General features: G+C 29.3%; 7 protein-coding genes across 8 annotated transcripts; 4 read left to right on the plus strand and 3 right to left on the minus strand.

The window, feature by feature from the left end:
* Nucleotides 1–165: 165 nt before the first annotated feature.
* LOC105835818 (cytoplasmic phosphatidylinositol transfer protein 1) lies at nt 166–3,646 on the plus strand. The gene is made up of 8 exons (XM_012679395.3): nt 166–404; nt 591–739; nt 842–930; nt 1,136–1,143; nt 1,213–1,284; nt 1,376–1,474; nt 1,555–1,710; nt 2,598–3,646. Exons 1-8 carry the CDS (start codon nt 354–356, stop codon nt 2,829–2,831), a joined length of 858 nt encoding a protein of 285 aa, XP_012534849.1. The 5' UTR covers nt 166–353; the 3' UTR covers nt 2,832–3,646.
* Nucleotides 3,010–16,317, minus strand: LOC105835801. Of its 2 annotated transcripts, XM_036285095.1 has the most exons (7): nt 15,893–16,316; nt 6,369–6,445; nt 6,085–6,285; nt 4,812–5,020; nt 4,380–4,514; nt 4,136–4,235; nt 3,010–3,966 (listed from the first exon to the last, which is right to left on the minus strand). In XM_036285095.1, the coding sequence occupies exons 1-7, from the start codon at nt 15,913–15,915 to the stop codon at nt 3,875–3,877; spliced, it is 837 nt and encodes a 278-aa protein (XP_036140988.1). In that variant the 5' UTR covers nt 15,916–16,316; the 3' UTR covers nt 3,010–3,874. The 2 variants fall into 2 exon arrangements, with proteins under 2 accessions (XP_036140988.1, XP_036140989.1); XM_036285096.1 differs by lacking the exon at nt 3,010–3,966 and having other exon boundaries at nt 4,137–4,231; nt 15,893–16,317.
* Nucleotides 6,452–9,462, plus strand: LOC105835800. The gene is made up of 2 exons (XM_012679358.3): nt 6,452–6,798; nt 7,068–9,462. The coding sequence occupies exons 1-2, from the start codon at nt 6,650–6,652 to the stop codon at nt 8,749–8,751; spliced, it is 1,833 nt and encodes a 610-aa protein (XP_012534812.1). The 5' UTR covers nt 6,452–6,649; the 3' UTR covers nt 8,752–9,462.
* LOC105828206 (pollen-specific leucine-rich repeat extensin-like protein 2) lies at nt 12,577–15,796 on the plus strand. The gene is made up of 4 exons (XM_036285093.1): nt 12,577–13,493; nt 13,811–13,900; nt 14,089–14,322; nt 15,125–15,796. Exons 1-4 carry the CDS (start codon nt 12,792–12,794, stop codon nt 15,596–15,598), a joined length of 1,500 nt encoding a protein of 499 aa, XP_036140986.1. The 5' UTR covers nt 12,577–12,791; the 3' UTR covers nt 15,599–15,796.
* Nucleotides 16,318–17,229: 912 nt separating the features above from the next.
* On the minus strand, nt 17,230–18,508 carry LOC105828207. The gene is made up of 3 exons (XM_012666438.3): nt 18,147–18,508; nt 17,829–17,981; nt 17,230–17,631 (listed from the first exon to the last, which is right to left on the minus strand). Exons 1-3 carry the CDS (start codon nt 18,159–18,161, stop codon nt 17,344–17,346), a joined length of 456 nt encoding a protein of 151 aa, XP_012521892.1. The 5' UTR covers nt 18,162–18,508; the 3' UTR covers nt 17,230–17,343.
* Nucleotides 18,509–18,815: 307 nt separating this feature from the next.
* On the minus strand, nt 18,816–22,096 carry LOC105828205 (probable kinetochore protein NUF2). The gene is made up of 9 exons (XM_012666433.3): nt 21,529–22,096; nt 21,129–21,301; nt 20,866–21,007; nt 20,118–20,326; nt 19,894–20,040; nt 19,570–19,805; nt 19,307–19,489; nt 19,009–19,171; nt 18,816–18,890 (listed from the first exon to the last, which is right to left on the minus strand). The coding sequence occupies exons 2-9, from the start codon at nt 21,279–21,281 to the stop codon at nt 18,855–18,857; spliced, it is 1,269 nt and encodes a 422-aa protein (XP_012521887.1). The 5' UTR covers nt 21,282–21,301; nt 21,529–22,096; the 3' UTR covers nt 18,816–18,854.
* Nucleotides 22,097–22,792: 696 nt separating this feature from the next.
* LOC105835503 (Golgi reassembly-stacking protein 2) lies at nt 22,793–26,185 on the plus strand. The gene is made up of 7 exons (XM_012678855.3): nt 22,793–23,010; nt 23,684–23,764; nt 23,902–24,105; nt 24,192–24,409; nt 24,503–24,587; nt 24,737–25,088; nt 25,319–26,185. Exons 1-7 carry the CDS (start codon nt 22,948–22,950, stop codon nt 25,741–25,743), a joined length of 1,428 nt encoding a protein of 475 aa, XP_012534309.1. The 5' UTR covers nt 22,793–22,947; the 3' UTR covers nt 25,744–26,185.
* Nucleotides 26,186–26,196: the final 11 nt, after the last annotated feature.

A 26,196-nucleotide genomic window follows, 5' to 3' on the forward strand; every position in this document is an offset into this window, starting at 1 on the left:
TATCAAGTTCTATAGTACTTTTGGAATTTTATGTAATACATATTAATTTTTTATTGTGTTTATTATAATAAATGTTTGTAATCCGCGCAGACAACACTGACATGCGGACACCGCGGGACTGCGCCGCGCTATGACTTTTTTGCCGTTGGATTGCCGAACTGACCATCGATCACCGCGCGCGAAACGGCGAACTTCACTTCGTCGCGCGGATTGTATTGTTTATTCCACGTAACGTCGGACGCAGGAAAATCGTGAGGTTGACCGCTCTAGGTGAGGACGCGTGGTGAAAAGGGTTGTCAATTGTTGAACGCACGATCGACTCCTTAAAAGATTGGAGGACGCAGTAATCGAGAATGGTTCTCACGAAGGAGTACCGTATCTGTATGCCGCTCACTACGGAAGAGGTAACCTTCACGCGTTACATTCGATCACTTATTTAATTATTTATTCGATAATCGCAAGTGTTTATCCTACTTTCTTGAAAATTGTTGTCAGCCCGTTTGTCGAGTAACCCGGCCCGGTTGACTCTTTCGAAAGACGAATTTTTTGTGAAAGTTACCTCGTAATGATCGATCAATTTCTTTGTATAGTACCGCATCGGCCAGCTATACATGATCGCCAGACATAGTCATGAACAATCCGATAATGACGAGGGAGTGGAGGTAGTGGAAAACACCGTCTGCGAGGATCCTGTTCACGGAAAGGGTCAGTACACGGAGAAAAGGATCCACCTGTCTAGGTATAAGTCTCGTTTACATAATATATTAAACACAATATTAGTAATTTTATATAGTAACTTGTTTTCTTAAAATAAATACTATAATGGATTTTTTTCTTGCAGTAAACTCCCTTATTGGATCCAGTCCATTCTGCCACGAATATTTTATGTGACGGAAAAAGCATGGAACTATTATCCCTTTACTATCACCGGTACGTTTCACTTTATGTACATGGTATCTTAATTGATCTTTTATTATATTTCATACTCAATACTTTTAAAGTTTGGAAGTAATTTTTTTTTTTAGAATTGATAAAAGCAATCTTTAAACTTTTTCAATAAAAAAAAGGAAAAAATTAAATCATTTTGCTAACATTTTTATTTTCTTACATGTATGTTTGTTCCCGACGATTGCAGACTACACTGTAAGTAACGTTTAGTGGGAGTATTTGCTATAAAATTTCTTATTATTCATGAATTTCTTTTTTTTTTAGTGTTCCTTTATACCAAAGTTTCATATAGCGATAAATACCCGGTACGAGAACAACAATGGCTCTACAGAGAATGTAAATAACTTATTAAGTTTATATTGCATCTTGATATTTTTTATGCAATATAAATGAATAACATAATAATAATATTATTATTAAATTGTAGTGTTTAGGACTGTCACCCATTGAATTAATCCATCGAGAAGTCGATTTTGTGGATATTGCATACGATGAGATCTCTGCAAAGCATTATAAGGAGGAGGAAGTAAGTTTACCACATTTATTCATGTTTAATTGCTAACGTTAAGATAAGACTATCTCCTAATCAAGACATCATTGTAACAGGATCCAAAATATTTCCAATCGAAAAGAACAGGTCGTGGTCCTCTGGTTGAAGGCTGGAGGGATACAACGCAACCCATAATGTGCTCGTATAAATTAGTTCACGCCTCATTTGAAGTCTGGGGCATGCAAACGAGAGTGGAAGAGTTCATACATAGAGTAAGCTTTGTCTAATTAAAAATTTAAGTTATAGATGGCTCTAATGATTCACAATCATTAAACATTAAAGAAGTGAAAGAACAAGTACAACACACAAGTACAAAATCTTTGTGCAATTATGTATTTAATACGAACAAATTTAATATTAATAGACGTTTCGGTCTGTCATCAGATCAACTATTTTTAATATCACCATTTTTAATATTCGTCCATAAATATTAAATTTGATTGTATTGAACACATAATTACACAAAGATCTTGTACTGCTCTTTTGCTTCTTTAATTTTTATATGTTTGTCTAATTTGTCTGACTATTTGTCTGCCTCTAATGATATTTTTGGAGGATTATATATTGGGTCTGTGCATAAATTTGGAAGGTTTTTTGTTAAATATTAAAATCCTTGTAAAAATAAATTGCAAAGTTGTTTATTCAAAAGTTTGTTTCTATTTTTTAGAATGTTGACAAAAAATATTTGAAAACATGGAAAATATTTTAAAAAACAATGTTGTTGCAACTTATTTTTTATAAGTGTTTTAATTTGTCAAAAAACTAACAAACTTATGCACAAACCTAATAAATAGCATTATAACTGAAAATATTTAATATTGAGTGATACAAAATATAAATTTGATTTTTTAACTTAGAGGACTGGGATTTTAGAAATGAAATGAATTCATAATTCTCATAGAAATGAGTTCCGAGGCCCCCCCATGCAGGGCCCAAACAAGGACTGATATGTATGGCGTCATACTGGTCCTCTAAGGGTTAATGCATAGATTGTATGCAATCAATTCAAAGAACAATATTAAAAAGTTTTCTCCAATTAAATTTATTTGTGAGTGTTGATAATTCTATTTTTTATAATTTTGGGTACTTTGTGTGACAGTGTATAAGGGACATTCTACTACTGGGTCACAGACAGGCCTTCGCCTGGATCGACGAGTGGTATGATATGAACCTGGAGGATGTACGACAATACGAGCAGAAAATGCAAGCCGAGACGAACGAAAAGGTCAGACTAAAAAATCAAGTTGACGAAAAGCAGACTGCTACACCGTCCTCGTCTATGCCAACCACACCAAAATCACCCACACAACGATCGTGGTTTTCCTGGTCGTAGCCACAATTAGTAGCAACAATTTTAGGTTCTGCGGCAGGTTTTCGTTAATCTGGTTAATATTATGCAACAGAAATGAATGGCATTCTTTATTGCTCATATCCATTTTTTACCAATCTCAGAGAATGCGCAAATCAGGCATAACATATTTTTTAAATCAATTTTACGTTAGTTTAATCAGTTTTTTTTTTACTTATCTAAAAATTTGTGCAATTTTTGAAAGTATAAGAACAGTAATTTTAGAGAATGTAAGTAAAAATTTATTATCATTAATCTAGCTTAAGCAGCCGGTATTTTTTGTTAAAGAAAAACTTCAGAGGATTATTAAACAATAATTATTATTAATGTTATTTTCAAACAAAACAAAATTGATATTATTTTTAAAAGACTATGTCTCTAATTGATTATTACATTTTTTGGAATGTTCTATATATATAAATGTAGTTCCATACATAGACTTGCTGTGATGATTTTTACTTGCATACTGTAAAGAACCTGAAAATATATCGTACTTTGTGTGCGATTGCACATATAAATTTTAAGAATGCCTAAAGGAAGTTGGTCTAAGTCGTTCCACAAAAACTGACATACAGTTAAATGATGAAATTTAAATCATGAAATTTAACCGCACATTTTAGTTACACCTTGTATATGCGAATAACTTTCACTTACGTTTTGCTCGCGTGCGTTAGCAGTAAATTGTTTTTATCATGTAAAATTCTATAGTGTAATTTATTTATAAGGTGTTAAACTTTTATTCGCAGTTTGATGTATAGAGGCACTGAAAAATGTATGAAAATATATGTGTTTGCAAATAATGTCCTATTTGTTTAAACATGAATACCTTTATTATTGCAGATATGATTTATTAGCTTTAATTTAAATCGATAATTATTACTATTCATTAGCAGCATATATAGACGTAATATTTTAATTGAGATACAATTGAGTGAATTTATTCAATTTACATAGACAAAATTGCAACGATATAAATACAATGATTTTTGTCTAAAAATAATTCACACAGTTGTTCAATTATCACATTTTTAATTAGAATTAGCAATTGCCGGATGTAACCTGCCAACAACTGGACGTTGTAACGGTGTAATAAGAACACGTGCCATCTCACCAACATGACCTGTCAGCAAAATTTTATTGAATGGTTAGCAAACGCTACCAAGTCAGACATTAGTATTACTATCAAAATTCATAACTAAGAAACATAAAATAATGAATATTCTATAAAATAATAATGAGAAGGATATTTATGTACTATGGAATTAAAATGTAAATTAATAATATCTTACAAATATTACAATGATCTCTAAGTCGCACGATGGGATATAATAACGAAAATTCTTGCCATCTTGTTAATTCTTCAGATTCTTCTGGCAAAATTGAAACTGTCTAATAATGAATGGAGTGAATTTTTAATTTACTAAAAATTATTTTAAAATTAAAAGAATTACACTAATCAAGTAATTCAAAGTTAAAGAAAACATGGAGTTTTTCATTGTTTTTTAAATAAAAATTCCAATAAAGGTTTCTTACATCAGTGTAACTTGTAGAATTTATAGTTTCTGTATGAATATCATGTTGTTCATCACGACGGAGTTGTGCGGCGGCTTCCGTAATTAATTCGCTGAATCTGGCTGCCACTTGTTTCCATCTTATCAAGTCATCAGGCTACAAAATAAAACATGAAAAATATTAATTATCTGAGGGAAATATGTTTAAGAATTGCGTTATATGAGATCGAATTTAAATATGTAATTTTTTTTGTTGAGAAAAATTAAAAAAAATATATATACATAGTATACAGGCAAAAAATTCTTAGCATTAAACAGAATAATTTTATGAATTATTCTTTATAAATATATATTATAATTTCGAATAAACTCTTAAACGTTAAAAATTTTTATATAAAATAAATTAATTTGATGAAATGTTTTTTAATATTGAATGATTATAAATATATATTACGCATAAATTAAAAAACACTGGTAAAAGCGCAACGGGTAATGGAGATCCTCTCAATTCAGAACACTCAGATGGAGGTCCTGACAGAGTTAAATGCCTTATCAAATCCAAGACATGGATTAGGAGTTCACTATGACGACCACTAACATCCTGTCTAATAAGTCCTAAAGCATCTTGCGCAATAACTTGTGCTTCTACACCTGGATTGTCAGCTAATTATAAGATATTTATATAATTAATAAATAATTAATGGAATTTTTTGAAAAGATCAACAATAGAATGTGCAAATAAAAGTCAAGCATTATAATTGTTGTACACAAGTTAGCATATATATAATTTATTATTATCTCTTTTAAAAATAATCCACAAGAAAAAATATTCTTTTTCGAACTATTCTCAATGGAAAAATCATATACACATATATGTATATCTATATGTATAGATACTTAAATGGTAAAGACAAATTGTAAAAAAAAAATTTTATTCATATTTAAACTTTTAATTTATATTATTCATAAAATACGCAAAATTCTTAAAGTAATTAATATTAAATTGAAAAATTAGAAATGTATTATTAAGAATATTAGGCATACGAAAAGTATAAGACTAGCTGTCATCAAATATTCATTTGTCATCAAAATTTTAATTTTAGATTTAGATGAACACCATAATTTACCGGAACTGACGTTTTGCTGATGATAAATTTTTTTAAACGTTCATCGATGAATGTTGCGTTTTCATGAAAAATTTTTTAAACAATAAATAAATTTATACACTAATTTGATTTACGCGGTTTTTTACGATGGCAAAAATTCTTTTATTTAAATAATTCCTCTATTTTTTTATACGCAGTCTTAATTTTACGTGGTCTTTTTTACGCGTTCAGAAAATAGATTTTTCTATATTTATTGAAATTATTCTATATCAATAAATCAAAAGTTCTTACTTGACTTATTACATTGACTGCTTTAAAATATAACAAATAAAATTTAAATTTATTTCCTTTTAACTTTTATTATTATATATATTTTTTTTGTGTAAATATGTGAAATAAATATTTTTACAACTTATATGCGTTTTCTCCTATTCTTTTTTTATTAATAAACTCCATTTACACGATTTTCAACTGTAATAAAAAACCCTGTAAATACTTCGCGTAAATCAAGAGATTAATGTAATTATTATATATTAAATATAAAGAATATTTATTACTATTCTTTTACACAATTTAATTGTATTTATATCTCATTTTTAATTTTTTATTGTTTATACTTACCAAGAATCAATTCTTGAACATGCTGCGGCATAATCGGTTTCTTTAGACGGCTGAGAAAAATTTGTAAAGCCGCCGCGCATTCTAGAGCTGCACCATTTGAATCTTCAAAATGCGGTTTATGGCCTTTTTTTAGAGAATTCAAGATATACTGTCGGACCTCACGACGTCCTGCTCGTCGAAATAATCCTTCCACCCTAGCATCTTTGATTCAAAATTAAAACAATTATTAAATTATCACATAGTTAAAATATACGAAACATTAGTAAAGTATGAAATAAACTTACGCTCTTTTAAAAAATGTATAAGTATTTTCACTACATCTAAAGTCTTCTGCGATATTATGTCGTCATCTGTATCCTGCCTAAAGATTAAAGGAACGTGGAAGTGAATATCAAGAGATTAAATAAATAAACGATTCGCATAAGAATTAACGGATGTATGTAAGAAGCGATTGACGCAACATTGAAAAATATTTTTGTCCTCAGCAGTACGTGTCCTCGCTGCATCCTTCCGCATACAAGCTTATAAAGAATCGTCGCAATTCTCTTATTCGAATCTTTTAAGCATGTCGAGACAAATTTCTCGCTTTTTGTTATTTTATTTATCCGTGAGTGCGATCTTAGCTTACGGATTATCCCGAAGGATTCCTAGAGGAGCATCCTGTCCCTCGTGTAGTCAAGATTGCCCAGAAGCCTTGACTGTTCAATTACCATGGTAAGATTTCAAACTCAAATCAAAATATATAGAAAATAGAAATCGATGAATCTAAGAACTCAAACTTACAATCCTAGAATCGAGGATGGTAGAAAAGAAAATAAGAAATATAATTAAGTTAGAATGTTTTTCATTAAAAAAATCTAAGAAGTTTAGAATTTTAAAATAGAAAGATTTAATTCCAAAATGTAAGAAATTAAAAGTTGTGATTTTTTAATATTTGAGAAATGTTATAAAAATCCAATGAAAAATTTGTAACAATGTTTTAGGAGTCCTCGACAAGAATCAAAATTGCAAGATATTTCCGTCAGTCCGTACCAAAATTCTCCTTATTCTCGTTTTATACAAAGAGGAATATCTCAAGATATAGAACACGATGATAACATTCCATTGAGTCAAAATTCGATGCCATTCGGAAACTTTAGAAGGTTCTTTCAACAAGAACCTACAACTAAACATTCAATTTTTAAAGACTATCTCAATAATGATCCGAGATACTTAGACAGACAAGAAATATTTTCTCAAGACAAACCTGCGAGAGGATACCCTCCTGTCGTTCCATCGCGGCAAATTTTTGACAAATCGGAAAATTTGTTCTTCAGAAATCCTCGCAATAAATATTCAGATCAGACATCATCCTTGTCAGGGGACTACAAAAAAACGAAAGATTATTTAGAGACTGAAGAAGATCCTATGAGCAAAGTGCAAGTTGTATATCGCGCTGATAAAGATGCAAACCCTTTATGGAAGAGTTCAAGAGATATTTCTTCAAATATCTTCCAATCAGACAGATCTTTCGAAAATATTTACGGAACTCGCCAGGAAGATATTCTCGATGAAGAAAGAAATGCGATTAAAAAGTCTTCGAATTCTATCAGCCAGCTGAGATATCCTCAAGAAAGATATAATCCCATAGGATTCGATCTGTCAGAAGTGAAGCGTGATTCTTATATTAAGGATAGAAATATTCCGAAATCGACGAAAGAATTTTTGGATAATTGGGACATCGCTAAGGATTCATCGCGATCTTTGAATCTGGGACAATCTAAGAATAATCTCTTAGAGGAATATCCTGCAGAGAAACAAGAAATTATTGTTAAAGATGATACTGACCAAATCAATTCTAAATCTTATGATTCTAAATTTTCTCAAGATTCAAATATATGGAAATCAAGAAAAGATGAAGAATCGTTAGATTCTTTGATGAAAACAAATGCTAGAAGTTTCGAAAATGAGGAAGATGCTGAAGATATGAAAAAATATTTCGACGACAGAACTGAACCCTTTGTGGATGACGAAGACATGAAAGAATATTTTGAAGATAAGACTGAATACAATAGAGATGAAGATACCATTCCGACCCTCGGGATTGAACGAGATAATTACAAATCTTTACCTCAGAATATTTGGAAAGGTACAGAAAGTGATGAATTCCTCGATTTAGATTTTATGCGCGAAAACTCGCAAGAGAGTGGACAATTGAGATTATACTCTGACGAAAATGATGAATATCCGTTCTTTGAAGACGAGCAAAACGAAGGTGTAATCTTTCAAGACAAACCAAATATCGACGCTGAAACTGCTCGCGCACCTGTGATTAATGCCTATAACGCCTACATACTTCCTCGTTACTTAAATATTGTAAATGATAAGAAGGATTTGGCAAAGTCCGAGACGCCGGAATTGGAAGCTAAAAGCAATCTACATGTGAATCCTGTAATAAAAATGAATCATAAATTCTTCGAGGACGATGCTATTATTGAAGATAACGCGCGCATCCAAGATCTTATACTTTCTAAGAATAATTTAGATGTACAGAAATACAGCAATCCTATTCCCGACAAACGAAATAATGTAAAAAATAAGAATGAGGCTTTGACAGAACTTGATCCTGATCTATTGGACGACATTGAAGATCCTCCAGTAGGAACAACCGAATCAACACCAATGTAATTCTTATTGAATTTTCTTAGCAGCAATATAATTGTTAGTATTACATATACATATAAATCTCGGATCACAGTTGAATTGCTCAGTTGAGAGTTCTTTCATTTAAGAAATTTAAGAATTTAAGAGTTTTTATGAAATTAGCTTTTTCTTGTTAATAAAACGTCGAGCAGTAATTTTTAAATTACTAATAATTAAAAATGATAACTTCAAAAAATAGTTCAAGATTTAAAGAATTAAATCATAAAAATATTTAAGAACGTACAAAATTGATAACTTGCGAGTAAATATAATCTGCCTTGACACTTTCACTTAAAAAAGTCAAATTCTAAATTGATAAAAATTTTATAAATTTAATAAAGATTGCTCAAACTAAATCCAGGATATCTTGTATAACTTTCATTATTCTATTACTATCGTAAATAGTAACTAGAAATGTTCAAGTGAGTCTGTTGTAAAGAAGAAAATGTAATATAGTAATAATATTTGAAGATAAATAAAGATTTATTATTTATTAATGTTAATATATTAAGTTTTGATTAATTAATAATATTAATATATTTTTTGATGAAATAAAAACGATAACATTCCTTATTGAAACTTTTCTGCAAATGTTCTATTTGAAAAGAAATCTTTAAATGGACATTCTGTAATATAAATTTAGGATTTCTTTTTGAATCTACTATCTTTCCTAAATAAATGAATCACCAAAAAATATTTTTATAATTTTGTACTTTATTTTTTCTCTAATATAAATTTTATCAAATCATGTATTGCCTATACATTGAATTGCTAGTACAATTTCGCACAAGTAACACAATGGTTTCACATCGACTATAAATTATAAAAATGATAAAAATCAATATCAAATAAAATAATTACAACAAGTAATTAATAATTTGAATAATATTAAATAGATATATCTGTCGTATTATAGAAAATTATCTATTTCTTTTTAAAGTTAGCTTTGATGAATATCATATTTGCAGTACTCTTAAAAATTCTATTAGATACTAGCAAAAAAATTATTGAAATGCATAGTATATAATACGAACTTTCCAATAATTTTAAATGGTTTTTCACAAATAATATCTTCCTATAAAAGTAGTAATTTTGTTTCTCCTTTTTCGATATGAATTTTTTAATCTTGTCAATATATATAAAACCAAAAAAGCTGGAATAAATTATATAAAAGATTGTTGTTCAACATTCTTATATAGATAACTAAAATTTTATAATAATTTATATTTTTTTTCTTCATGCATTAGCCGATTAGCGAGTATATTAAATCTCATCATCGTGCTTATGAAACTGGATTCCGTCTACGGAATTTGACACATAAGCGAAAAAGTGCGTAAAAAGATGTGAGTGGCGACATATGTACGTTGCAACATGAATAAAAGTGGAACAATATCAACATTCCAAATGTTTAATAATACGCAGCAAATTGTTGAGTTAATTTTACAGCAATGCTTTTATATTTGCTAATGCATATTTATATTTGAAATATGTAATGATGCAACACGTTACAAAATAGAGAATGCTAATAAAAATATTTAAATAAAGTAAAATTTTTGTAACGTTATTAATTCCTTTTCAACAACTTTTGTGATTTATAAAAATTTGATTTTACTGTATATAAAAAAAAGAAAATTCTTGTTTTGAGAACATCTTTATATCTTTAAAATATATAATTATTGAAATGAAACTATATAGCATTAAATAGATATAACTTGTGTTAACATGAAAAAGTTTTTTATATTTTATCAAAAAAACATTTATTTAATTTATTTAATTATAGTAAATACTAAAAAATTTTTAATTATTTGTTTAAAAATATCGTTATTTTTTCTAATAATTTTTTATCTTTAAACTCATGAAAATTACTTCAATAATAAAAATATATTTTTCTTAATAAAATTATATTCAAAAATCTTCATGTAATTTGTCTAATACTATACATATAATGCTACTTCATATTAAATATAATTTTAAATTATCTTTCGGAAATAAAGATATTCTTAAAGAATGTTTATTTTCTATGTACACGGAAAAAAATTACTCTCAAATTGAAACTTATATATTCAAATTAACGCGATCCTTGTTTCATATATAAGCAACAATATATAATCTTCTTAGAAAAATTTGAAAATCTTGAATTTCAAGATATTATAGTCTTATTTCAATACTATAAGTATTATTTTAAAAATATAATATAATTGATTTGATAATTTTATTCTAAGAAAATTATAATCTTCGATTTAAACATGTAGTATTTTCTATCCAATATTTTTTCTTTTCCATTCAAGAAAATTATTCTTAAATAACAAGAATATTATTTTCTTGGTTAAACTATATAAAATTTTGAAATAAATCTTCATTCAAGTAAATCTTTTTGATTTAATGTGATATAATCTCATTTCAAGATTTTCGTTTTGAAATTGTCTAAAGATATTGTCAAAACAAGAATATTATTTTTTTCTGTGTACAAGATTAAATAATGCTCTCACAATTTTGGACACCAATTTTTTGTATCGTCATTGAGAATAATTCAAATTGAATCAAAACGCGTTTGGATGTTAATGTATGTATTGAAAATTTGTTATGTAAGTGTAAAGCTAGAATATAGATGTCAAACATAGAAAATTACACTCTAAATTCTGCGCTATTCATAAAGTCATTTTTTATCAATTTTTTTGTTTTGTTACTTTTTTTAAGAAAACCTACAAGTCGATTGTATCCCTTTTCTTTATTTTTATTAAACAGTTTTAAATATAAATACATAAATTATGTTTAACATGTCATTTAATTACTAAAATTATTGTTATTTATATATATAATTATACAAAATATACACAGAGAGAAAGATTTCTTTAGATTTAATAAACAATTTTGTTTATACAAAAAAATATACATAAAAAATTATATTAAATTCTTTAAAGGTTTTATAATGTTGCTTAAAATAAAATATAAAATAATGGTGTGTTAAATAAAATATATTATTTAATTTGATACTATTTTTTTCTGTGTAAGTATTTATTGGCGTCAATATGATAAAAAAACTCTAATAAATAAATAAATTTTATTAAATCTAAAAAATCTTTCTGTGTACATAAAGTGAATATAAAGTATATTTTCTGTTTAACTTCAAAGATTTTTTTAATTCTGCTGTTTTAAATTTAATATACATAAAAAAATAGAACATTTCTAAAAGTATTTTTATTTTCAAAATGTAAATATTAAAATGAGATTATATAGTATTAAATAACTTGCTTACGTGTGAAGAAATTCTTTATATAGTTTTATGAAGAAAAATGTGTGTGTGTGTGTGTGTGTGTGTAATAACAATATCTTTAAATTAAAAATTTAAATCTGTTAATATTATTATCAAATCGTTATAGTCCTTAGATAATATTACGATTATTATATTGAAATAAAAAATAGAATACTATTATGAAAATATATTACTAAAAGTTAAAATTATATCAAATTCTTTAAAGATTTTATATTGTTGCTTAAAATAAAATATAAAACACAATGATGTGTTAAATAAAATATATTATTTAATTGGATACTATTCTTTTCTATGTAAGTATATTATTGGCGTCAATATGATAAAAAAACTCTAAAAAATAAATAATAAATTTTCACAAAAGTCTTGTATTGATAAAGTCATCAAAGAGCCAAAAGTTTTTTAAATAATATTTAAGCGATTCTTTTTTAATACACTCATAAATATATAATAATATACAAAAATTTATGTAATTTTTCATAAAATATAAAAATATTTTTCTAGATTAACTTCTAAATAATTTTTTCCATAATCAATCAATATTTCATCATATATGATTTTACGAGGACGAGGACGCATATTGTTTAATCACGCATCAAAATTTGCCGATGCATCGAATCGTTCACACAATTTCGCAAGCAAAGTGAACAACTTCGTCGTCGACTCTGATTTCGCGGCTGGTCGCGGATTCCTTTAAAAAACAGGCGTGCTAATCCTGTTTCACCAGTTCGAATTCGACTTTGATCAACGAACAATGTATCTGAAGAGTTGTTGCGCGTTGTTCCTGCTGGCGCTGGTCGCCTGTCAGGCTGCACCCTCATCCCCGTTGTCCGAGGAATTGATCAACGAGGCAGAGGCATTCACTAGTAGCGATATAAAATTGGAAGATACTGGTGCGGAAAAAGATAGAGCGAAAAAATCATCAACGACCTTTTGTGTGGAAGTTCGTTCGGGAAAGCCAGAACAGGTGCCTTGCCCTTCCAGACAGGAGGCAAGACCACAAGCGTTGATTCAGGAATCTAGACCGGTGGTTGTCGTGCAACCCGTACCAGTACCAGCACCAATGCCTGTATCAATTGAGAGACAGCCGATTGTGATCACACAGCCGCAACTTCCTCTAGTTCAGACGGTCCAGCAATTGCAACCTCCTCAAGTAGTCCAGCAACAGCAATCATCGCAACAGACTCACGTCAATGTTCCTCCGCCTAGCCAGCCTGCTCAGCCTCAGCCAGCTCCTCAAGCAGCACCAGCTCCTACTCCGATCATTAACATCGTACCGCCAGCTCCTGCACCTTGTGACAGACCAACCATTGTACAGCCACCACAGCCATCAATTCACACGGTTCATGTCATTCATCCACAATTACAACCTCAACCAAAGCCAGTTGTGACCAAAGAACCGATTAAGGAACAGAAGCCAGCCATACATTTAGTGCAGCCACAGCGTATAGTAAAGGTAAAAAGATTAACAATTTAGATTAATAATAATATATAGCATACATTGTACAAATTGAAAGCTAATAGTAATAAACAATAAATTTCAGCATAATTTGCTTTCAAAATTCACTCAAAGCTCGTTTTCACAATTAACTTTCTTAAATATCCAACTTTAAACATTTAAGTAATCTTTGTGAAAATGATTAAAGATTATTAAATTAAAACTAATTTATTTTCCAACTAAATAAAATTAACTACTATGTAATTAAAATCTATTTAAAAGGAGAGAAGTAACAAATTAACACATATTAATGCTTTGATTTGTCCTTCATTTAGGAACTACCACTTCCACAACAGCACATCACTGTTATGCAAAAGGTTCGTCCGTCAGTTTTTCCTGTTCAATCCCAGGCCTTGAATGCCATTGTAAGTGGACATCATTACTTAATAGTTTCTCTAAAAGCTTTTAATTCTTTTTAGAGTTGGATTTTAAATTATATTCTTGAATTTATGCTAAATTCTTCAACTTTTTAAATTTGCAACTTTTTTTAATAGCTATATCATATATTAAATAAAGTTTTTCTACAAAAAAAAACTTTTCTTTGTTGATCCAGCCGTTGCTATTGCCGTATGCACAACCCAACACCTGCAACCATGATAAAGAAAAATTCGAATGCAGCTGCAGACCAGAGAACCGACTCGAGAACCGTATTCCTACGCTAACACCCTACGGTCGCGCAATGCCTAGCGACATGACTTTCGAATCTCTGCCCTATAGATCCGCGATGATGTCCGATTCTAGCATCATGTCAAATGAACCCATCTTTGTTAATTCAGAAGGAGAAATGGTAAGTACAAAGTTAGATATAAATTAAGTAGTAATATCTTACATTTGATCTTGAAAAAACATGAGCAATATTGCGTATTACTCCAATAATGCAATTTTTGGAATGGTGCGAAACATTTTGATACGACATCAAAAGATTCCTATATGCGTGCAATTTTATTGCGTAAAAAATGTTTACGATGAAATTTTGTAAATATTCTTGATAGAAGGCTCGGCAGTTTGATTAAGAAGAGCTACATAATATTTAATTTCACGCACAGGTTTAAATTCTTTATGTCCCTGATGACCTCGTTAAGGGAATTGGACCAAGCAAGCTCAATAATCAAATGCTGAAAATATTTAAAACTTTGTACAGAGCACACATGTGCCTTCAACGGAAACGTTGTTATGTATTATTTGTTCAAAAAATAAAAATAATTGTTCATAAAAACCTTCTCAATTGTTCTCCCAATCCTCTGTTAAACATTTAATCTAGTTCTATTTGATCTATATATATCTAGTGTAATATATCTCTAAAGCATTGCATGACGTTTGGAATCTTTTGATGCGTACGAAATATTAGTCGAGCGCACAATTATTAAAAATATAATATTGAAAATTAAAAATCCAATATTATTTCGTGGCAAATTTGTACTGGAAGAATCAGCATCGATTATATATTATATATATTTAAAATTAGAAATGGCATTAAAGATACGCGAGTGTTGATTTTGAAAAAAAGATTCTAAGAAAGACACTTTTAAATATTAAATATATCATAAAATGACTTTTAATAATAAACATTAAATTGCATTTTTTTGCAGGAAGGAAGGCACAGAAAATTAAAACAGTATTCCCCTTTGAACCTCTCGGTGCAATTCCCAGTCATATATCCTTCCACCGACAATTCCCCTAAATATTATGGACCTCAGTATCCCTCTCCAGCATATACTAATTCTTACACCTACCCAAGCACTTATGGAAATTATGGAAATTATGGAAATTATGGAAATTATGGAACCTCTTATCCTTATGGAACTTCTTATCTTAACTACGACTCTCAAGCTTCAGCAAATAATATACCGGCTGTTACTGTAAATGCGGGAGGACCATTTTATGGTCGCGAATCTCTTCACACCGATTCATCGCGTAAAGAAGAAATGATACCAAGCGAAGTACTTTCAACTACTACCAAAATGATAGATACCTCCATCAATCAAAAGCGAGAGGCTGACATGCAGTTGAAAGAACAAGAAATTATACAGAAAGTGAAAGAAAGCAACAACGAAATTTCATAAATCTACATATTAAAAGTATGTAGTACCAAGCCGAATAAGTTTTTGAATTTTCAAAGACGCAAACATGCTTAAATAATTTGTCAATTTAACATTAAGATTTAATCTCTCAAAACGGCTTTTATTTTATTTATTTAATTTAATGCCGTTAAATAATGCATTTAATTATCTAATTTTTAATTTTTCTACGTTTTTCTACAATACATTGAAAATATTGTTAATTCAAAAGAACACATATTTTTTTCAATAATAATAAAATATTGTATAAAAAAAATCATGTATAATTTAAGCACTCACCGTTTTGAATGTTGCATTCCCATTTCTATAATTTTTCTATATCATATATTTTCCTTCCTGTACAATTCCGCTTCACCATGAGGCATATTTACACACGTGATTTGTTTCCTGATCGTATGCTTCAAAATTTTAGTTAGAGTTATCAAGCTCGAGATCGAGATTAAGCATAATTTTTCGAAACGTTTTTTTGATACTCACGGACAAATTCACGTTATTGTTTAAAAAATTTATCCTGAAAAATTATATATGCAATAATTAAATTAAATATATATTATATATACATATATTATATACATATATACTATATAGACAAATAGTCAATGTTATAGTATAATTTTGTCTTCGTAATTTTATATATAAAAATTTCTAAAAATACATACAAAATATATTTTCTTAATTTATTAAGGCTTATACAGTAAACTGAATAAATTTTAGTACATAATATAATGACAATATGTGTAAATATACAAATGCTCAAATTTTTATGATTGAAATAAACTTATTAAATTTCATTTTATTATGATTTTCTAAATTATTATCGAAATGCTTGAAACTTGTGAATGATATTATTCACTATTTCTTCTAAATTCGTTCCTAATTGCTGGAAATACCATTTGCTTCTTGTTGGACATATTAGTGCTATAGCAATGACGCTTATTGTTAGAGGAGCAAGTAACATCCAAATTAACTGCAAAAAATTAGTTATAAATTAATTATAAATCAATAGAAATAATTTTTAGATACATACATGAAATATCAAAGATACAAGCAGCCATCCTATTAACATTGTTACAGCTGTAGTTAAATAGGGAGCATATTCCGGACGAAGAATGTGCCGCAAGCAAGGAATTTTATCACCCAAATCAACTAGTACAGTCTCTAACTGTATTATTAAAAATTGCTTAGGATTTTATTATAATTATTATAACAAATCTAACAAAATATTCAACAAGACTCACTTCCATTTGTTCAATTTCTGTATAAACAACTTATAAATAATTTTAATTTAAATAAAAAATTGCTATATGATAAAACGTGTATAATATTTTACATTTTGAAATATAACATGTTTGCAAAATGTGACTAGCGCAATAAAAATAAAATTTGTTAAAAATATATGATGCAATTTCAATTAATTGATTGCATTAATGTGACAATAAACTGACTACTTCGTCTATTTCGCTAATGTTTATTACTATATATATATATAGTGTTTAATAAAAAAATAAAACTATATTCTATAAAAATCTCGTCTTTTTTTATAAACATAATGAAAAATTTAATTTCCAAAATCTATTATACAATATATTGTATTTCGTAATAAAATATATTTCATATTATAAATTTATGTAAATAAAATAATTATTTTGTAATTATTTTCTTCATCTGATAATCAACAATCCTTTTTTTAATCAGCAATCAATAGTATCCTTGCGTGCGGTTAATTCTTCCTAGATGTTATCCTGTAATTGATCTTGTGCGGGTTCGATAATACCCTTGTCTGCTAATGTTACAGCAGAAAATTCATCTTTTGAAGATAGAATATCTTGTGGTATTTCTTCAAGGATGCTACTTTTGTACAGCACAAAAGGAGTTTGCACGTCAAGTTGAAGTTGAGCAACTCTCAGCGATGGTTCTTGTTGAGGAGCCGTTTCCAGCTGCTGATTATTGCATTTAACAAGTGTGCATAGTTTGTGAAACGCCGAGGATGTCATTTTTGCCGTCAGGATTGTTAGAAACTGTACAAGACCAGGTGTTCAAAATTAACTGACCATGGGCTACTTGACCCTGGTCTTGGTTACATATTGCTTAATAAGATATTTTTTATTTTTATAATAAAGCCTTTAGATTTTTATAGCCTCTTAAAATAGAGACAAAGATATGTAGACAAAATTTTGAGAAATTGTAGTTAGTACAATTTTAACTATATACTCACGATGACTAAATTTGCAGCCTGTCGTAATAAGAATACGGCTGTAGGATATACCAGGATAATCGATATTTCCATCAAACGCGAAACAGCAGCAACAGAAAACAGAATCCCAGACAACATCAACAAAATTATAAGTTGGAAAAGTTTGATCAGTATCTATGATAAAAATAATTCCCTAAGTCGTCAAATATATAATAAAATTAGCTGCTTAAATTTTATAATCATAAAATATGTAAATTTTTTGGTTTATAAAAATTAAAAGTTTAAAATTACATGTGCTTGTAAAAATATTAATTATAAATTTCTGAAAATAATTCTTACACAAAAAATCCACATTGCTGATGCTTCTTCGTTTCACAATTATTCACATTCGCAGTCTTGTCAATCATAGATTGTTTCACAATCCAGTCGATTAAGATTCTCGTGCAATTCATCGTATTTAATGAACTGCATTCCGTATTTCTTATTTTGGCTCCAGTCATCGAGTAAAATTAAAACTTTTTAAGAAACTTACAATTCGATGTGACACAAAAAGAATCATTTACATATTCATATTGGTTCCATTAAAACTGACAAACTTCATACTGCACTCTTAAAAATTCAGATGAAAGACAATCATTTAAAAAAAATCAAAAATTAAATAAGCGTTTCTAAAGAAGCATTTAAGTCTAACGACATGATAAAAAGTTATATTTGAAGTAAATTACAAATTTCTTGATCTGATAAAATACATATTATAATAAAATATTAATATACAACAGTTTGTACTATGTAAAAATAGTATATTGTAGTATGTAAAAATAAACAGATTTACTTTTTAAAAATTATTTACTTTAAAATTTGTATTGCTAGTATCTTATATATTTGATTAAAATCTTATATTATATTTTATTAAAATCAATTTTATTAAAATCAATTTTATTAAAATCTTATATATTTTATTAAAAATCAAGAGAAAATAGGAGACTTATAAATAATTATAAGTCTCTATTTTTTGCTTTCTAATAAAATCTATTTCTATTTTTACAATTATTCTTTTCTCCAAGTATTCCGCAATTCAAGCTCCTGAAATAGATCATATAATTTACATTATAAAAAATGTATAAGTTTCATGTGCATAATTCAAGTCTACATATATTTTTATTATTACATTGGTTATTTAAAAATAACCAATGTAACTTACTTCAGCAACTTCATTGTCATATCTTTTTTGACAACCGTTGATGAAGGTCATAGTTTCTTCTTCAACTTTCTTAATCTCTGAATGCAACTTGTCCCTTTTTAAGCATTTCTCATTGATACAATCTTGACTTTTATCTAATTTAGTTTTTTGTTCTTTTTTTTCACTAAAAATTATTGAATTTTAATTTAATATTTTCTTACTAAAGTATTTAATATCGAAAATTAAAGAATTGTGAAGAAAAATAATCTTAAATTTAAAAAATAATTCTAAACTTATAACATTAAACTTATAATATTACTTTAGCAATTGATTCTGTAGGTTGCACAATGGAATCACATCTTCTTCACGGCATGTTTGTAATGTATTTATTTCAGTGTCTATTTGATTATTGTGCATTGCTATTTTAGTTTCTAATTCTTTCCATATCTTGTTTGATGAATCAATTTCTTCTTTAACATCTTTTAATTTTGTTTTTTTGTTTCTATATTAGAAAATATTAGAAATATAAAATATACTTTATTAAAAATTGTTATAAAATATATGTGATTTATATATAAATACTTCAGTTCTTTGTATGTATCTCCCAATGTACAAAAGTCGTCAGTTATTTTTTGAACAAAATTTAGTTTCTCTCCGATTTGTTTTATAGACTGTTTCTTATCCTGAATGGCTTCTTGCATTGCGTCACGTTCCTCTACTTTTAACCTATGTTGCTCCTCAATTTCCTTTAAACGGCATCGATACTCTTCTGGTGAATGTACAACTGCCGACTGTATTTCAGTTATCATTTTGGATAGCTAAAAATTATAGTAAGAATTAAAAATTTATTGATTCTATTGTAATAAAAGTGTTAAGAAAGATCAAACTTCAAATAAGAATATTTACCTTTCCTGCTGTTGTTTTGACAGAGCCACAAAGTTCTTTAGCCTTCTGATTTTCCCTTTCCACATCATTTTTCATTATTTCGAGTTCCATTTCTTTTTTATTGACTTTTTCAGTTTTCGATTGTACATGTTCTATGTCAGCCTCTAGCTAAAACATATTTGAGCTTATTATTACATGTTTAATAAAAAATTACTTAAAAGCTAATACATATATTTTATAATTACCTTTTCTATCATAGAAATTTGTTTTGATTTATATATTAATGTATTATTAATTTTCTCTGAAATTTGAACCTTTCTTTCTTTCAGGTCTTCTAGTTCTTTAGATATATTCTGGATTTGCTCCATCTTATCAATAAATCCTGACTTCTTGTGCATCCAATATAATACAAAATTAGAAAGAAATTTTAATATCTTTCTAAGTCGTTTTTGTCCTATAAAATTTATTTATAATATTTGCATATTATATCACTATAAAGCAAATATAAGGAAATAAACTTATTATTACATATTTTATGTCACAATAACTAATATATACATACATAACATTTTGACTTCAGATTATCCTTATGTGTATGTGTGTGTGTGTGTGTGTGTGTGTGTGTGTGTGTGTGTGTGTGTGTGTAATGTAGTGTCAAACAGAATCATAATAAACTTAAGATAATTGGACAGATATCTGTGTTAATTGTGTATAATCACAATTAAATTTTATATTCTATACTTAAGTAAAAGATAATATGTTTGTATCTAGAATGCAATACAATTTAGACAAAACATTTGTATGAAGCTATTAGTTATTGTTTTTATAAACATAAAGCTTAAAAAAATATAACAACTTCAACACTCGTGTGCTTATTCTTTTATATTTGATTATTATTTGAGTTATATAATTATTTATATTGTTTTTTAGACTATTAATATAAAATATAATTCTTGCTCTCATGACAAAAGTTTTCAACTGAGATATTTGTACCTGGGCTAGTAATATCAGTAAGATAAAAATCACTTAAAAATATCCTGTCAAATATCTTTGTCACAACTGCATGTACATTTATGAGATTTAGCAGATTGGAATCTTCGTGATACGGCATAATATCAAATTGATCTTGAATTGGCTGTAAAATTTAATTACAAATAAAATACTATAAAATGAAAATTGATGTCCTGTCACCCCAAGAAATTATTTATAACTTTCAATAATTAAAATATATATAAGAGATTTGACATTAATCTTACCTCAATCGAGCTTATATTGATATTAAAACGTGATAAAAATGTTGTTAACAAATTCATGACATAATCTTCTGTTGGATTTTTAAGATCTTCAATAGTTGATGGCAATGAAGCATCCAATAAAATACGATGAATTTTATTGACGGATAAATCCATAATGCTTAATTAAACGTTGTCTGCAAATCAATCAATTAAAAAAAAGATAATTTTCAGAAAGAGAAAATATAATAAAATAAATAGTACTGATAATAAATGTCAACAAAACGGTGTTCTGTTGACATTTATTATCAGCACTATTTATTTTCAATTTAGTCATCGATTTTAATAGATTTACGTAAAAAAATTGCCTCAATCGTAAAACTTTTAAATACTTTTAATAAACGATATGAAAGTAATTTCTTACATTATCTTTGCCCTGAAAATACCGCAAAATCCTCTCCACTTTTTCCAGAGTATCACAATCGCAATGTTCCGCGTTCTAACGTTCCGAAGTCATTTGAATCTGTTCGACACTAGTGTTTTTGGCTTTATGTCCATCGATCACGCAACTTTTCCCTATGGAAGAAGAACCGCGCCTCTCTCGCAAATAAAAGCGTCGTTGGTAACCCGACAATTTCCTCAAAAAATGGAGGAGTGATGTTGGTACTAACGAAAGTCCCTAAACACTAAATTTTAATTTTTGTGTGTTAGCAGGTTATTTGACATTATAGGCGATTTTTGGCGATCGTTTGGTACATGTACCAAAGTGTACCAATATGTACCAGAGCGTTTTCGAGTGTTTGGTACTTTTTGGTTAAGGCGTGGCTAACCATTTTGGTACATTTCTGGTTGATACCAGCTATACCTTGCAACGAAGTAAGGTAGTTTTTTCCAAATCTGCGGTATGAGAAAAGAGAAAAGAACCAGTCCGTTTTAGCGTTCATAGTGGTACATGATAGTGGTACATCGTACCAAGATAAGCTCCACCCCTACCAATGGCCTAGTTTACATCGTGCATTTGATACGCATATCAAATAGTAAATAACTAGTGAATGTGTTTAATCATTGGCTGATCAGCTTAAATTCACTACTTGATACGCGTATCAAATGCACGATGTAAACTAGGCCAATATCAACCTTGGTACATGTACCAAACGATCGCCAAAAATTGCCTTATATTGTAGATTCATATGTTTTCGCGCTGACAGATTTATTACTGATGCAGTTTTACTAATCACAAAAATTAAAATTTAGTGCCTACGGACTTTCGTTAGTACCAACATCACTCCTCTATTTTTTGAGGAAATTGTCGGGTTACCGCGTCGTTTTAGCACCCAGAGGGTGCGTTCGGGGAGACGCTATTAGCGCTACCACAGCATCAGTTTATCTTCATTACTCATAAAGTAGAACAAGGATAAACTGATGCTAATAGCGCTAATAGCGTCTCCTCGAACACACCTAGAGCGCGGGGATCAGTGAGCGCTGAGCGCACAGTGATTTTCTAATATGATTGGTTCTTGCTTTTAGTTCTTTGTTGGATTTAGAAGCAGAAACCAATCATAATAAAGAATTACTGAGCGCGCTCACTAATCCGCTGCTCTGTCTGCTGAATGCGTCCAATGTCTCTCGCGATTTTGCTAGGACCATTCGGAGGCCTAACGTTTTCACAAAAGTAACCAGCTACTGCCGCATGGCTGTCGTGACGTCACTACAGTTTGCGTTACAATAGCCGTGCCACGTATTTTTGCCATTCGAGTGTCTCGCAAAGCCGTACGACCGACAATTGATTTAATGTCTTTTACTTGCTCGTCTCGAGTGACCTAAGGAGAGTTCTTGGCAGGAAATGGGATCGTCTCACAGCGTGGAGATACCGGGAGGCGGTACAGAAGGTTACCATGTATTGAGGGTAAGGTGACCTGTCAAAAGTGACCACCCTAAAAGAAGTATCGCCCGGTTTTGGAAAACCGCTAGCGCACAATTGTTACAGGGAACGATAATAAAATCTACGGGAAAGTACACCTGAACGCTTCTTGCGTATTCGTAAAAATTCGTCTCTCGTGACCTAATTTGTCACCCAAAATTAACATATTGACTAATCATCTGTGCCTTGTTGTTAGTGCCATTTTTAGTTTTATTATCTCGTGCTGAAGATGATATCAAATTTATTAAGTCGTCTTACCTGAACTCTGCAAGCAGAATATTTAAAATCAAAATTTTCTTTGGTGAAAATTAAGATGTATTATTTGTCATAAGAGTTAGATTTTTTTGTATTTATTTTATCTCCAAATCTGGAATCATAGACACTTGTCAAGGTATATATAATCCTGTTTAGTATTACATAATGTGCTAAATTATATTTTAAGTTTTTATTAATTGACAGAAATTTAAAAATAAAGAATGTAAATCTAACTTGTGTATCTATACATTTTAGTTACAAACAACTGACCTTATTATTACATGTAATATAATTTTTTAATTGGTAATGATAAAAATTGAGAAAAACTTCTTTGTTAAATCCATCAAGAATATATCTATTTTGATATACAAATGTGATGAATGTTTTATATCTTTTTCAACAGGTTCAGGATGGTTCTCCTGGACAGCAAGCGGGGCTTGAAGCATTTTTTGATTTTATAGTAGCAATTGGAAATACTCGTTTGGTATGTTTACTTGTAGTTCCTGCACTGATAAAGATATATATATATATATATATATATATATATATATATATTCCACATTTACAATAATTTATTGTACTTCTGTTTTAAAATGTCATATATATGTTCCTTTTCTCTAGGACCAAGATAATGATACTTTGAAGGAACTTTTAAAAGTTGGTGTAAATAAAGAACTAACAATCACAGTATATAGTAGTAAAACACAATCTGTAAGGCGAACAAAAATTGTCCCAAGTATGACGTGGGGTGGACAGGGTTTATTGGGCGTTAGTATACGTTTCTGTTCATTTGAAGGCGCTAATGAAAACGTTTGGCATGTACTTGTAAGTATGAAGTTAATATAAAGCTCTCAGATTAATTTTATGTAGTGTGCTGTGGTAAAAAAGAAAGGTAATATTTAAATTTGCAGGAAGTACATCCATCATCTCCTGCTGAATTGGCTGGTTTACGACCATTCACTGATTATATTATTGGAGCAGACTCCATTCTCCATGAAAGCGAGGATTTGTTTACCTTAATAGAGGCGCATGAATCGCGACCTCTCAAATTGTATGTATATAACACTAAGGATGATTCCTGCAGAGAAGTGACTATTACACCTAACAATAATTGGGGTGGTGAAGGAAGGTATGTTATTTTTCATAAAACATTCAATAATGGATTTTTAGACATTTTATGAAGTGCACATAGATATTAAATTATTCTGTATTTGTTTAACAGTTTGGGATGTGGAATTGGATATGGGTACCTACACAGAATACCTGTCAGAAATGTACCAGAGCAGAAACCTGTTAATTCATATGTGGTAAAAATTGTATTGCATAATATTTTAGCATCAATATTTGAATAATTTGAGGAATATATATAACATATTGTAGATAGTAGTTTTAAAATTCTTTGAAGATTATTAAGCTGTCTATTATTACTATGAATATATGAATATATTCATTTCAGAATACTCCCAAGACTGCAATGCAAACTCTACCAGTACCAGCTCCGGTACCAGTAACAGTTACAGCAGCAGTGACTGCAACAGCAACTACTATCGTTAACATGGCAGAAATCAATCCAATCACCAGTATACCATCTGGATTACCCATTCCGTCGAATTATACTGCCTCAATGGATAACTCGAAAAATATAAAGAGTGAACAGGAAATCATATCTGTTCAAAGTACACCTGGACTAGGCACTCAAATACAGCCAGCGAATCAAGTCAATTTCACTGGCGCTGTTAGTGGCTATACACCAGTCAGTTCAGTTCCTCACATGTTTCCAAGTCAACCTACCACCAGTTTCACACCTAGTAAGTGTATAACTAGATTTTATGATTTCTTAAATAGTATATTCATGCTCAATTATAAATTGTTAGAAATTTAAATTGTTAGAAATTAAGAAAGAACTGTATTTGGGGATAATCCTTTAAAAAAAAATTAATGTTAATTTGTAATAAACTGTTGAAATTTTTTGTACTTCTACAGAAAATTTTATCAAATGTCATTTAATTATTACTGATTCATCTACTTAATTGTTTAGGCACTTATCCAATAACTCCAAATATTCCTGGTATGCCCACTGTTGCAACATTATCACCAAATGTTACCAATTCTTACGAGGGTTCGATTGCGCCGCCTGGACCAATTAATGTCCCAGGACAGCAGAGAGGACAGAATCCTGTCCATGGTACCACAATCAATGTGCCAGTATTACAGCAGAGAGAGCAGAATCCTATTCCTGGTGCAAACATAGCTGCTGGATTTAATATGCCTCAGTCTCACGTTGTAACGACACCCATCTCACTGCCAGGAATGCCGCCTATTACAGTCACCGCCTCTCTCCCACAAGACACATCCTTCTATCCATCTGTTCTTCAACAGCACAATCAATTGTCACCCAGTATCAACACCACCATCACCACCACCACCGCCACTTCTCCTACATTGCCGACGTCCACGCAGTAAGAAAGTTTATATTGTTAAAAAATTAAATGGAGAATAGGATATAATTTTCACTTTAATAAAATATATCTTTAAGCGCGTGCTGGTTAAGTAAAATTGAATATTTTATCCATTCTAAACTGTCAGGACAGAAAGAATGAGCTAATGAGACTGAGGGTAGTATTTATAATTGTTCCTTGGTGAAAATTTCTTATTTGTACATGTATGTGCATGTATACAAAATATATTTGAATGTATATATACATGCATAGAAATTGTTACTTTTACCAAAGAAATATTTATAAATGCCTCCCTAAGTTTTATTTCTTTTAATATTGCGAATGTGATGAGCGTAATACATTTTTTAAGTGTACTAATATGTACTAAAAAGAGAATAGTAATGTAATGTAATATTGTACATAAATAAAATAATTGCAAAATCCTAATTATATTGCATCACAAAAAATTGTTACACTT

Source organism: Monomorium pharaonis, chromosome 3 (assembly GCF_013373865.1).
Source record: "Monomorium pharaonis isolate MP-MQ-018 chromosome 3, ASM1337386v2, whole genome shotgun sequence".
NCBI lineage: Eukaryota > Metazoa > Arthropoda > Insecta > Hymenoptera > Formicidae > Monomorium > Monomorium pharaonis.